Source organism: Arachis hypogaea, chromosome 13 (assembly GCF_003086295.3).
Source record: "Arachis hypogaea cultivar Tifrunner chromosome 13, arahy.Tifrunner.gnm2.J5K5, whole genome shotgun sequence".
NCBI classification, from domain to species: domain Eukaryota; kingdom Viridiplantae; phylum Streptophyta; class Magnoliopsida; order Fabales; family Fabaceae; genus Arachis; species Arachis hypogaea.
In genome coordinates, this window is record NC_092048.1 from 22,213,837 (window position 1) to 22,228,229 (window position 14,393).

Consider the following 14,393-nt stretch of genomic DNA (forward strand, 5'->3'; position numbering starts at 1 on the left):
CAAATCATTAGTTAATCAACAATAACATTCAACCATAATTCTCTCCAAATTAACATAACAACATTCACCATCCAAAATTAAAAACTAATTATCCAATAAATTTCAACCAAATATATTCATCGATAAATTACTAAACATTAAACATACACCTGCATTCCAACTTATCCAATGGTCATCTAGCCTAAGTTTTCACAGAACATTATATATTAAATGCAAGAAACCTAAACCATACCTTAGCCGATTTCCACGTAACGACCAAAGCTATTTATTCAAAACCAAAACAGCCCCTCAAAACTCAACTAATCCGCTTCCTCCAAGTTCCAGTATTCACAATTTCAAGCTCCAATTATTTATTTTCAACCTAATACACATTCATAATACATATATACCCAATTTAATACTCAAAGCTCAAATTTAATGAAATTAAAATAGAATTATCATATCCTCACCTTACCCAAGCTTCACATAAACAAGAGTGAACGTTTCTCTCAAGCTAATTGGATCCTAAAACATCAGAAATCAAAGAAATTCAATATTCCCACTTAAAATTCGAAAATTGGGGGAAGATGAAGCTGAGAGTAAAATAGCAAGTTACCTATGAAATTGTTCCGGTAGAAATGTAGAGCTCGACGCGGTGAACGCGTGGCCGCAAACGGTGCGGCGATCGGAGCTCGAACGGAGGAGTTACGGGAAATTGAATTTCACGTAAACGAATTTCTCTTCTTCTCTTCCCTGGGAGGCTTGCTGCGTCGCTGAGGGAAATGAAGAGAAAATGAGCCCGTGGCTCTTTTTAATGGGCTGGTCCGGTTGAACCGACAGCCCAGTTCGGGTCCGGTTCAACCGATTCGGTCCTTTCGGTCCATTCTTGGACCGTTTTCTTCAAAATTAGTGTCAAAATTCTCGTTTCGATGAGCTCTACCCTATTTTGATATAATATTCGCATTTCTAATCCTCCTTATTAAAAAATAATTTATTAACTAATTATCTACTAATTTAACCGGGGTTTACATTCTACCCACCTAATAAAGAATTTTGCCCTCAAAATTCAAATATAGTTACCTGAAAAGAGATGTGGATAGTCCTTTCGCATATCTGATTCGAGTTCCCAGGTATGTTCCTCGATACCAGCTCGTCTCCAAGCTACTTTTACCAATGATACTTCCCTTCCTCGTAATCGTTTAACACTGGTGTCATCAATCCTCACCGGAATTACTGGGAGTGTTAGATCTTCTCTCACTTGGATTGGTTCTGGTTCTAGAACATGACTTGCGTCAGGATTATACTTCCGAAGCTGTGACACATGGAACACATCGTGCAAATTCGAAAGGTATGGCGGTAAGGCAATTCTATAAGCCACTGGTCCAATTCTTTTCAGAATCTCAAACGGTCCAATATAACGGGGATTCAGTTTCTTGGTCTTAATAGCTCTTCCCACTCCAGTGGTTGGTGTAACTTTCAAAAAGACATGTTCTCCTTCTTCGAACTCCAAAGGCTTTCGCCTCTGGTCAGCATAGCTCTTTTGGCGGCTTTGGGCTATAAGCATTCGACTACGAATCTTCTTTATCTGCTCAGTCGTTTCGGCTATCATCTCAGGCCCTAATAAACTCCTTTCTCCAGTTTCATACCAACACAATGGAGATTGACATTTTCTGCCATACAGAGCCTCATATGGAGCCATTCCGATGCTCGCATGATAGCTATTATTATAAGCAAACTCTACTAATGGCATATACCGGTCCCAGCTCGCCAGTTGGTCCAAAACACAAGCTCTTAGCATATCTTCCAAGGTCTGAATAGTTCTTTCTGACTGACCATCTGTCTGAGGGTGATACGCAGTACTCAAGCTTAACTGAGTCCCAAATGCACGCTGAAAAGCTCCCCAGAACCTTGATGTGAAACGAGGATCTCTGTCAGATATGATAGTAGAAGGCACACCATGCAACCTGACAATCTCTTTGATATACATTCGAGCCAATTCCTCCATTGTGCAACTTATTCGGATAGGAAGAAAGTGAGCTGATTTTGTCAGTCGATCCACAACCACCCAAATAGCGTCACAACCAGATCGGGTTCTAGGCAAACCTATCACAAAATCCATTGCGATACTCTCCCATTTCCATTGTGGAATCTCCAAAGGCTGAAGGGTCCCTGATGGTCTCTGATGCTCAATCTTAACCTTCTGACACGTTAAACATTTAGATACATGCAATGCCACATCATTCTTCATACCTGGCCACCAGAACATCGCTTTCAGATCCTGATACATTTTAGTGCTCCCTGGGTGAATTGAAAACCCGCTCTTGTGAGCTTCCTTCAAGATACTTTGTCGTAGGTCTCCAACATCAGGCACAATAATCCGGTTCTTGAACCTCCATAAACCATCCTGACCTTTTGACATTCTCCACTGTTTTCCCTGTTCAACTGCTGGTAATACCTTACGTAACGCTTCACTATCTTGATGAGCCTTCAGAAGTTCTGATTTAAAATCACTTGAAATCTGTAACTGACTCAAACACAAAATTCCAAATTCTTCTCTAACTCCCAAATTCAAACCTTGAAATGCCTTTAGTAACTCTTCCTCCCGTAGCATCATCCAAGCTGCATATAAAGACTTCCGACTCAAAGCGTCCGCCACAACGTTCGCTTTTCCTGGATGATAATTCAATTCAAAATCATAATCTTTCAGAAGCTCCATCCACCTCCTCTGACGCATATTCAACTCTTTCTGCTCAAAAAGATACTTCAAACTCTTATGGTCTGAGAAAACATGAAACTTAACGCCATAGAGGTAGTGCCTCCAAATCTTTAAAGCAAACACAACAGCAGCAAGTTCTAAATCATGTGTCGGGTAGTTCATCTCATGCGGCCTTAACTGCCGTGAGGCGTATGCTACAACATTCTGGTGCTGCATCAAAACACACCCCAACCCTTTTAGAGATGCATCACAATACACTTCAAACGATTCACTTGGTTCAGGTAATACCAATACAGGTGCAGTAGTCAACCTGTGCTTCAATGCCTGGAAACTCTCTTCACATTCCGGAGTCCAGATAAAAGGTGTATCCTTCCTAGTCAACTTAGTTAAAGGTAAGGCGAGCTGTGAAAATCCCTTAATGAATCTGCGATAATACCCTGCCAAACCTAAGAAACTCCTGATCTCTGTCACTGAAGTTGGTCGCTCCCAATTCATCACTGCTTCCACCTTAGCAGGATCCACAGCTACCCCCTGCTTACTCACCACGTGGCCAAGAAACTTCACTTCACTCTTCCAGAACTCACATTTAGATAGCTTAGCATATAACTTCCTGTCTCTCAGAATTTGCAGCACAGTTCGCAAATGATCAGCATGTTCCTCTTCAGTCTTAGAATAAACAAGAATGTCATCAATGAAGACAATAACAAACTTGTCCAGATACGGTCGAAAAATCCTGTTCATATAATCCATAAATACTGCCGGGGCATTAGTTAACCCGAAAGACATCACTGTATACTCATAATGACCATAACGGGTTCTGAAAGCAGTTTTCGGAATATCCTCGTCTCTAACCCTTATCTGATGATATCCGGATCGCAGGTCAATCTTAGAAAACACACTGGCACCCTGTAGCTGATCCATTAGATCATCGATTCTAGGCAACGGATATTTATTCTTCACAGTGATCTTATTCAATTGCCGATAATCGACACACAGCCGCATACTCCCATCCTTCTTCTTTACCAGTAACACTGGCGCTCCCCACGGAGAAACACTTGGTCGGATAAAATGCTTACCCAACAGATCTTCCAGTTGAGCTTTCAGTTCAGCCATTTCTAAAGGCGACATCCTATAAGGAGTAATTGAAATTGGACCGGATCCAGGTACCAACTCAATTGCAAATTCAACCTCTCGGTTAGGTGGGAATTCATTAATATCATCCGGAAACACATTTGGAAATTCACATACAACCGGAATTTGCTCTAAACTCTGATCATCACCTGATACTCCCGCAGTTAATAACATAATACCCTGACATTCGGTTCCAGAACAGTTTACTATCATAGAGTTCAAATAGTAACTATTCACCACAACCGGTGCTTCTGACCCTTCTGGCATAAACTGTACTGACTTCTCAGAACAATCAAGCAAAACATGATTCTTGGATAACCAATCCAATCCCAAAATGAGATCAAGACCAGTCATAGGCAAACAAATCAAATCATGCACAAATTCACGCTGTTGTACTCGAAAGGGAACTTGTGGACATTCTATCCTAGTCACCATAGCTTCATGAGTAGCATTATATACTTTCAAATCATAACCTAAGACCACCATTCTCAATCTTAATTCATGGGCCTTTTCAAATGCAATAAATGAATGACTTGCTCCTGAATCAAATAAAGCATTTAAGATTTTACCAGCCATTTCACAATTACCTCTAATAAGTGTCTCAGATCCCTCAGCACCAATGGTAGAAGTAGTGTATACTCTCCCCGGCTGTTGCACCCTACCAGTCTCATACTTCTTCTCAGGGCAATTACTGGCTATATGCCCGGGATGTCCACAGGAATAGCACACTCCAAGTCCTAATCTACACGGAACTCCAGGATGATATTTTCCACACTTCTGACAATTCAGATCCTGCTGTGGCTGCTTCCCAAACCTTTTTCCTTGATTAGCAGTAATATTCGGCCTTCTGTAATTACCTTGACCCTGAGTCTGCTGCGAAACAAAACCTCCACGTTTGAAATTCCTACCTCTCGGAGCAAAGTTCCTCCCTGAAGGCCTCTGAAAAGGCATCCTCAAACTCCCTTTCTCTGCTGCCGCCTTCCTCACACAATCCTCAGCCACCCTACTCTTATTCACCAATTCAGAAAATACCCTGATCTCCATTGGGGCAACGAAGCTCAGAATATCGCTCCGAAGACCTCCCTCATATTTAATACACTTCCATTCAGCAAAATCTTCAGGCGCACCTTGACAGATACGAGAAAAGCGACATAACTCCTCAAATTTGCTGGTATACTCAGCAACAGTCATTTGTCCCTACTTTAACTGCATTAATTCAAGTTCCTTGGCATTTCTAGCTGAATTAGGAAAGTATTTCTTATAGAACTCTGTCCGGAAAACCTCCCAAGGAATCGCAGCACCATCAGGCTGCAGGATACGTCGTGTTCCCTGCCACCAATACTGAGCTTCACCTTGCAACTGATAAGTCCCAAATTCAACCCATTGCTCTTCAGGAACCTGTTGTGCCTGTAACGCCCTTTCCATAGCCTGAATCCAATTATCTGCATCAGTTGGATTTGAGGTTCCCCTAAAAGTCGGAGGGCGAACTTTCAGAAATGTAGCAAGTGTCATAGGACCGTCCTCATCATTATTGTTCCCATGATTACCCTGATTTATCTGATTACCCAGTGCCTCAGCTGTTGCCTGCATAGCTGCAGCCATATTTCCCAAGGCAGCCATAAAGTCTACTGGATCAGTCCCTGTGGGTACAGGAGTAACGGTGCCTGTCCTACCTCTACCTCGCCCGCGACCGCGTCCGCGAGTCGACATCTGGTCCCTATACACACCAAACAAGTGATATTAAGTTGATCAGTCTCAATATCGCAGGTCTAATGCTTTAAGTTCCAAATGCATGCTCACAAACGTTTATGCCATATATATCAATCAGATATCCTAATAGCACATAAACACATATACAGAGAATGCACAGAAGCACAATCAGTCCGTCTTTCAGGCTCTATAGGAACGAACTGCTCTGATACCATTAATGTAACACCCTACCACACAAAGCTTTACGCTTAAGTCGTAAAACAAAGGTGATGTGGTATTACGACCTCTAAAATAAAATAAGTACATATAATAGCAGAAGAGTTATAATATGCTAGGAGCCTTGAAGGATAGGGAAAATAAAAATCGCGAGATAAAAGCGCAACGCTCAAGGAACGAGTTAACTTGCATGCTAAGAAAACTGTAACTGTCAAACATAAGATAACAGAAGTAGGAATAGAGTGCCAAAGATACAAAATATCAAGCTCCTAACTCAGCCTGCGAAGTCAAGACTGGCCGGAGAATATTTACACATATATATACATACATATCCAAAACCCAAAAGTACATATACACAATCCTGCCTCTCCATAAACCTCTAAGAGGATCAAAAAGAATAAGTCATGCGGAGAGAAAACTAAGTACATATATATACATCATAGCATAACAAAATATCCCAGTAACCACTCCGCTTCAAGAGTCCAGACGCCTAACGAGATGCCTCTCGACCTGCATCTGAAAATTAACAACATAGTATGGAATGAGAACCGGAGGTTCTCAGTATGGTAAAGGTGCCACACACATAATATATAAGGTCCTGGGAATGCCAGAGGCAATCCTAGAACGCCGACACTCAGATTGTAGAGCTTAAAGTATTAAACAGAAGCCATAAAAGGTGGTTTCCTAGAAATATTTAATCCTAACTTAACTTAACCTTAAATCTAAGTCCTATACTGCCATTCCTCCATACCTCCAATTCCATCATGCATTTTCACAGACAAATAAACAGATAAAGGCAAACACAAGAAAGTTACAACTACTGCAGGTAACAAATACACATTTAGCATGGCAAATACAGATAGGCACACCCAATTAGAGCACAAGCAAGTAATTCAAGTAATATGCATATGATGCATGCCTGTCCTATGGCTGATGAGGCTCATCTGTCGGTTATCCAGCCAACCCGACAAGTCTGAATTGTCCTTAGACTGTCCCCCGACGTGCATCCCCAAGAGTCTATGCATAGATTTTTCTCAAATAATCAATATTGCTCAATGGGGGTAACATTCCCGGGAATTTATATAGTGCCCGGTCACACTTACGTCGTAGGGTCAACAGAGTATCGAGTTTTCAACCTGGTACACGTGGTGGCAAGCCACGGCACTTAATCCAAGGAATCTCGTATCTCAGATTATTCAAATTCATAAGCCATATAAATAATTCAATTATAATTCATCAACATCCACATCATTCCCAATTGCATCTCATTCATCATCATACATTAAACATATTCAATCCTTATCCTTCATTATATCACCTCCCATTCCATCCATCAATAGTTTCAATTCAAAGCATAATTCATTCTTTTCTAAGAATCAAACTTCAAACTTAAAACATACTCACTATCTTAATAACTCAAAATCAAACCATATAACCCTTAAATCTAAATCTCTTTTAAATAATCATCTAAATAAAATCTCTAATTTTTTATAAAATTTCGGCAGCATCTCCTCTAAAACTCGGACTTTGCCACCCTTTTCGGGTCCAAACCTGCTTTCTTTTCAATTCAACATACCCTTCCTCATCATCATAACAATCACCACAATAAATCTACTTCAAATCAACAATTAAACTCATACAATATTCAAATCCAACAACCAAAATTCAACTAAGGATCATAGTTCACAAATCCTAGGCTTTTAACACAAAATACCTCATTATCACAACAACCTCCACAATAGTTATGCCTCAAATCAATAATTCACCAAATCATTAGTTAATCAACAATAACATTCAACCATAATTCTCTCCAAATTAACATAACAACATTCACCATCCAAAATTAAAAACTAATTATCCAATAAATTTCAACCAAATATATTCATCGATAAATTACTAAACATTAAACATACACCTGCATTCCAACTTATCCAATGGTCATCTAGCCTAAGTTTTCACAGAACATTATATATTAAATGCAAGAAACCTAAACCATACCTTAGCCGATTTCCACGTAACGACCAAAGCTATTTATTCAAAACCAAAACAGCCCCTCAAAACTCAACTAATCCGCTTCCTCCAAGTTCCAGTATTCACAATTTCAAGCTCCAATTATTTATTTTCAACCTAATACACATTCATAATACATATATACCCAATTTAATACTCAAAGCTCAAATTTAATGAAATTAAAATAGAATTATCATATCCTCACCTTACCCAAGCTTCACATAAACAAGAGTGAACGTTTCTCTCAAGCTAATTGGATCCTAAAACATCAGAAATCAAAGAAATTCAATATTCCCACTTAAAATTCGAAAATTGGGGGAAGATGAAGCTGAGAGTAAAATAGCAAGTTACCTATGAAATTGTTCCGGTAGAAATGTAGAGCTCGACGCGGTGAACGCGTGGCCGCAAACGGTGCGGCGATCGGAGCTCGAACGGAGGAGTTACGGGAAATTGAATTTCACGTAAACGAATTTCTCTTCTTCTCTTCCCTGGGAGGCTTGCTGCGTCGCTGAGGGAAATGAAGAGAAAATGAGCCCGTGGCTCTTTTTAATGGGCTGGTCCGGTTGAACCGACAGCCCGGTTCGGGTCCGGTTCAACCGGTTCGGTCCTTTCGGTCCATTCTTGGACCGTTTTCTTCAAAATTAGTGTCAAAATTCTCGTTTCGATGAGCTCTACCCTATTTTGATATAATATTCGCATTTCTAATCCTCCTTATTAAAAAATAATTTATTAACTAATTATCTACTAATTTAACCGGGGTTTACAGTGTGCCTAGCATCCAAACGGAAAGAAAATATGTGGTATATGGATAGCGGATGCTCTAGGCATATGACCGGAAAGACAACCTTCTTCATAAAGCTTGATGAATATGATGGAGGACTTGTCACGTTCGGTGATGATGCAAAAGGAAAAATAGTGGCTGTTGGGAAAGTTGGTAAAAATTTTTCATCTTGTATAAATGATGTCCTTCTTGTAAATGGCTTGAAACATAATCTGCTTAGTGTTAGTCAATTGTGTGATTTAGGTTTTGAAGTTATTTTTAGGAAGTTTGTTTGTTTAGTTGTTTGTGAGAAAACTGGGGATATTTTATTTAAAGCTAAAAGATGCAATAATGTGTATGGATTAACTCTTGAGGACTTAAAAGAATAAAATGTGACATGCTTTACATCTCTTGAATATGAAAAATGGCTATGGCATAGAAAGTTGGGTCATGCAAGCATGTACCAAATTTCTAAGCTTGTTAAGAAAAATCTGGTTAGAGGAATTCCAAACATCAAATTTGATAAGGATCTTACTTGTGATGCTTGCTAATTGGGCAAATAAGTAAAATCCTCCTTTAAACCTAAGAATGGAATCTCAACCAAAAGGCCATTAGAGATGTTACATATTGATCTTTTTGGACCAACAAGAACTCAAAGTTTAGGAGGTAAACACTATGGTCTTGTGGTGGTAGATGATTACTCTAGATTTGGTTGGGTACTTTTCCTTGCCCATAAAAATGATGCTTTTCATGCTTTCTTAACTCTTTGCAAGAAAATTCAAAATGAAAAAGATTTAAAAATTGCTCATTTGAGAAGTGATCACGGAAGAGAATTTGAAAATCAAGACTTTGAAAAATTCTGTGATGACTTAGGAATTTCTCATAACTTTTCATGCCCTAGAACACCTCAACAAAATGGGGTGGTTGAGAGAAAGAATAGGAGCCTTCAAGAGATGACTAGGGCCATGCTTTGTGAGAATGAGATTCCTAAATTTTTATGGGCTGAAGCTGTGAATACGGCTTGTTACATTTTGAATAGAACAATCATTAGAAAAGGATTAAAGAAAATCCCTTATGAGCTATGGAAAGGAACCCCTCCAAATCTTAAGTACTTTCATATTTTTAGATGCAAATGCTTTGTACTTAATAATAGAGAAAACCTTGGAAAATTTGATCCAAAATCTTATGAAGGAATGTTTGTTGGATATTCCACCACAAGCAAGGCCTATAGAGTTTATCTCAAGGAACATAGAACTATAGAGGAATCCATACATGTTACTTTTTGTGACTCTAACTTAATTCCCAGTGCTGTGATAGATAATGATTCAGATGGTGAAGAGGCTGGAACAAGTGAAGAAAATCCCAAATCTGCTCAAAACGAAGAATCTGTCAGTCCAGTTTTATCTCGTCAGATTGGAGGAGATATTTCCATTTTATCTCCTGAGCAGACACGAGAAACTGAAACAATGAGACCACCAGAAACTCATCAAAGCTCAACACCACTTCGGAAGCTTAGAAAATGGAAGTCTATGAGGAGTTATCCTCATGACTTCATAATTGGTGATCCCTCTCAAGGAGTAACAATAAGATCCTCCACCAAAAGGCAATCCGAACCAAGTAATTTTGCCCTCTTGTCACAAATGGAGCCCAACAATGTCAAACAAGCTCTTGAAGATCCATCTTGGGTCAAAGCAATGCAAGAAGAGCTTGCTCAATTCGACAAGAATGAGGTTTGGACACTAGTACCTCATCCGGATGGTAAGAAAGTTACGAGTACTAAGTGGGTGTTTAAAAATAAACTTGGTGAGGATGGACAAGTTGTTTGTAACAAGGCTAGATTAGTGGCCCAAGGTTACGATCAAGAAGTGGGTATAGATTTTGATGAGTCTTTTGCTCCGGTAGCTAGAATGGAAGCAATTAGGTTGCTTCTTGCCTATGCTGCCCATAAAGGTTTCAAAATATTTCAAATGGATGTTAAATGTACTTTCCTTAATGACTTTATTGATAGAGAAGTGTATGTGGCTCAACTCCCCGGTTTTGAACATAAAGATTTCCCAAATCATGTCTTCAAACTATCTAAGGCTCTTTATGGTCTTAGACAAGCTCCAAGAGCTTGGTATGAAAGGCTTAGTGCCTTCTTGTTAGAACATCAATTTCAAAGTGGTACCACCGACACTAGTTTATTTATTAAAGCATCTAATGATGATATACTCCTTGTTCAAGTTTATGTTGATGACATTGTTTTTGGATCGGCCAATGTATCCTTATGTGAAGAGTTTGGAAAACTTATGACTAGTGAGTTTGAAATGAGTTTAATGGGAGAACTAACTTTCTTTCTTGGCCTCCAAATCAAACAAACTCCTAGTGGTACTTTTATTCACCAAGGAAAGTATGCAAAAGAACTTATCAAAAAGTTTGGCCTAGAAAATTCCAAACCAATGGGTACACCAATGCATCCTAACACAAAACTTGAAAAGGATGATGATGGCCAAGATGTGGATGAAACAAGGTATAGAAGAATGATAGGTTCACTTATGTACCTTACCTCCTCTAGACCGGATATTGTTCAAAGTGTGGGTGTATGCTCAAGGTTTCAATCTCACCCAAAAGAATCTCATCTTACAACTGTTAAACGCATCATTAGATACATTAAGGAAACTTGTAACTTTGGATTATGGTATCCTAAATCTGATGATTTTTGTGCAGTAGGGTTTTGTGATGCAGATTATGCGGGAGATATAGTGGATAGACGGAGCACATCCGGCATGTGTTGCTTCCTTGGAAGCTCACTCAACATGTGGTCCAGCAAGAAGCAAGCCACAGTGGCTTTATCCACAGCTGAAGCTGAATACATTTCCGCATCTGCATGTTGCTCTCAATTAATTTGGTTGAAAACACAATTGGAAGATTACAAATTAAAAATCAATAGTATACCCTTATTTTGTGATAATATGAGTGCTATAAACATATCAAAAAATCTTGTTCTGCACTCAAGAACTAAGCACATCGAGATAAAATATCATTTCATTAGAGAACATGTGCAAAAGGGTACTATTGATATTCAATTTGTAAAATCTGAAGACCAAATTGCTGATATTTTTACAAAACCCCTCTGTGAAGACAGATTCTGCATCTTAAGGAAAAGTTTGGGAATGTTAGATTTAAGTTCTATTGATAACTTGTGAATATTTGACTCTGTTCAGTTTTGTCTCGTAGGTTTGGACGAGATAAAAATGAGGGCATGATGGAAGAGCTATAATTAAGAGGGAGGCAACTCAGAATTTAATTCTAATGGGCCCCACCAAATATCTTTTGACCCCACCATGACAGTTTTGTTAGTTCCTCATTTTTTTGAAAAGTAAATTCACAAAATCTCTTGGTTGTCTTATCAAATCTTGTTGGAAGAAGAAGAAGCATGTTGTCAAATCAAATCTTTCCTTCCAACTAATCCCTTGATTCAAGGAAACTCCCTTTTCAGTTTTTTTTAAACCTCCTTTGGTTAATAACTGCGCCATAATGGTCATTAACTTCCCCATCATCTCTTTCCAATCAACATTTAATGCCCTCTAACCTCCCTCCACTCACCACACCTTCGGGCATCACTTCATCTTCCACCCCCATTCTTTTCGCTCACCATGAAAAAGAAAACGGCACTTAGAAGAAGTGGCCGAACCCCCATTCCTAAAAATCCACCTTTTTCATCACCTCAAACTCATACCCATATCCATCTTCATTCAACATCCTCTTCTACTCATACATCCCCCTCCAAAAAGACCGAAACTATGCGCCGGAAAGTCGTTGCTCAGAAAACTTCAGGGAGAGGAAAGACTGGAAAGAACAAGCAACCTAGTGTTGAAGAAGATGAAGAGGAATCACACACTTCACCTCCTCCATCACCACCCAAGAAATCTACTCCACATGCAAAAAGCTCTCAGAAGAAGAAAAGCTTTGTGTTACATGATACGAGAGAACCCGCAAATTTGGAATCACTAGAGTTCAAGAACAAATTCCACAAAACTCACTCACATTTTGATCCCTCTCGGTTCTACTCCTGTGCTTTCTACGAATTCCACAAAGAGGTTCTACTGAAACGTCTTCTCTATCCCTCATACTTGGTAAATCTTAAGTCAACATTTTGAATATATAGTCCTCTAAAAATTTGTGTTATATGTAAATATTTGTATACTATACCAAATTACCAATGAAATACGCAAAACACATAAATTTTAATGTATAACACAAAAATTTTGATGTGCAATATAGAAAATTTTTAGAGGACTACATACCCAAAATATTAATGAGGGGCAGAGATGACGTTTCAGCAGAACCTCTTTGTGGAATTCGTAGAAAGTATAAGAGTAGAACCGAGAGGGATCAAAATGTGAGTGAGTTTTGTGGAATTTGTTCTTGAACTCTAGTGATTCCAAATTTGCGGGTTCTCTCGTATCATGTAACACAAAGCTTTTCTTCTTCTGAGAGCTTTTTGCATGTGGAGTAGATTTCTTGGGTGGTGATGGAGGGGGTGAAGTGTGTGATTCCTCTTCATCTTCTTCAACACTAGGTTGCTTGTTCTTTCCAGTCTTTCCTCTCCCTGAAGTTTTCTGAGCAACGACTTTTCGGCGCATAGTTTTGGTCTTTTTGGAGGGGGATGTATGAGTAGAAGAGGATGTTGAATGAAGATGGATATGGGTATGAGTTTGAGGTGATGAAAAAGGTGGATTTTTAGGAATGGGGGTTCGGCCACTTCTTCTAAATGCCATTTTCTTTTTCATGGTGAGCGAAAAGAATGGGGTGGAAGATGAAGTGATGCCCGAAGGTGTGGTGAGTGGAGGGAGGTTAGAGGGCATTAAATGTTGATTGGAAAGAGATGATGGGGAAGTTAATGACCATTAAGGCGCGGTTATTAACCAAAGGAGGTTTCAAAAAAAAACTTAAAAGGGAGTTTCCTTGAATCAAGGGATTAGTTGGAAGGAAATATTTGATTTGACAACATGCTTCTTCTTCTTCCAACAAGATTTGATAAGACAACCAAGAGATTTTGTGAATTTACTTTTCAAAAAAATGAGGAACTAACAAAACTGTCATGGTGGGGTCAAAAGATATTTGGTGGGGCCCATTAGAATTAAATTCTGAGTTGCCTCCCCCTTAATTATAGCTCTTCCATCATACCCTCATTTTTATCTAGTCCAAACCTACGAGACAAAACTGAACAGAGTCAAATATTCACAAGTTATCAATAGAACTTAAATCTAACATTCCCAAACTTTTCCTTAAGGTGCAGAATCTGTCTTCACAGAGAGATTTTGTAAAAAAATTTTATATTGCACATCAAAATTTTTGTGTTATACATTAAAATTTATGTGTTATGCGTATTTCATTGGTAATTTGGTATAGTATACAAATATTTACATATAACAAATTTTTGCACATAGCATACAAATATTGTTGCGAATGTATTTTCTTTGCTGAGTGAGTCAACATTCTGAATATATAGTCCTCTAAAAATTTGGGTACTACACATCAAAATTTTTGTGCTATGTACCAAGATTTTTGTGTTGTATACAAAAATTTATGTGTTGTGCATATTTCATTGGTTGCTTGTTAATATTTTGGGCATGTGGTATTTCAAAAATTTTTGTGATGCATACTAAAATTTGTGGAATTAATATTCAAAATGGCCCCTAAAAATTGACCCGCGACTCAATTTAGCCCTCAAGAATTCAATTGACTCTAATTGTAACCTAAAATTTTGATTCGTGCCTCAATTTAGCCATTCTGTCGTTTTTCGTCACCGAAAAACTGACCTGGCAATTTTTGTGCTATAGTAATACAATTGTCTAAATATATGTAATTGTACAGTTATACTATTAG

The 14,393-nt window shown here is 38.7% G+C and overlaps 1 protein-coding gene across 1 annotated transcript; it reads right to left on the reverse strand.

Annotated features, from left to right (window-relative positions):
- Positions 1–5,023: 5,023 nt before the first annotated feature.
- LOC140178048 (uncharacterized) lies at positions 5,024–7,881 on the reverse strand. Its single transcript, XM_072212979.1, has 2 exons — positions 7,751–7,881; positions 5,024–5,543 (listed from the first exon to the last, which is right to left on the reverse strand). Exon 2 carries the CDS (start codon positions 5,534–5,536, stop codon positions 5,024–5,026), a length of 513 nt encoding a protein of 170 aa, XP_072069080.1. The 5' UTR covers positions 5,537–5,543; positions 7,751–7,881.
- Positions 7,882–14,393: the final 6,512 nt, after the last annotated feature.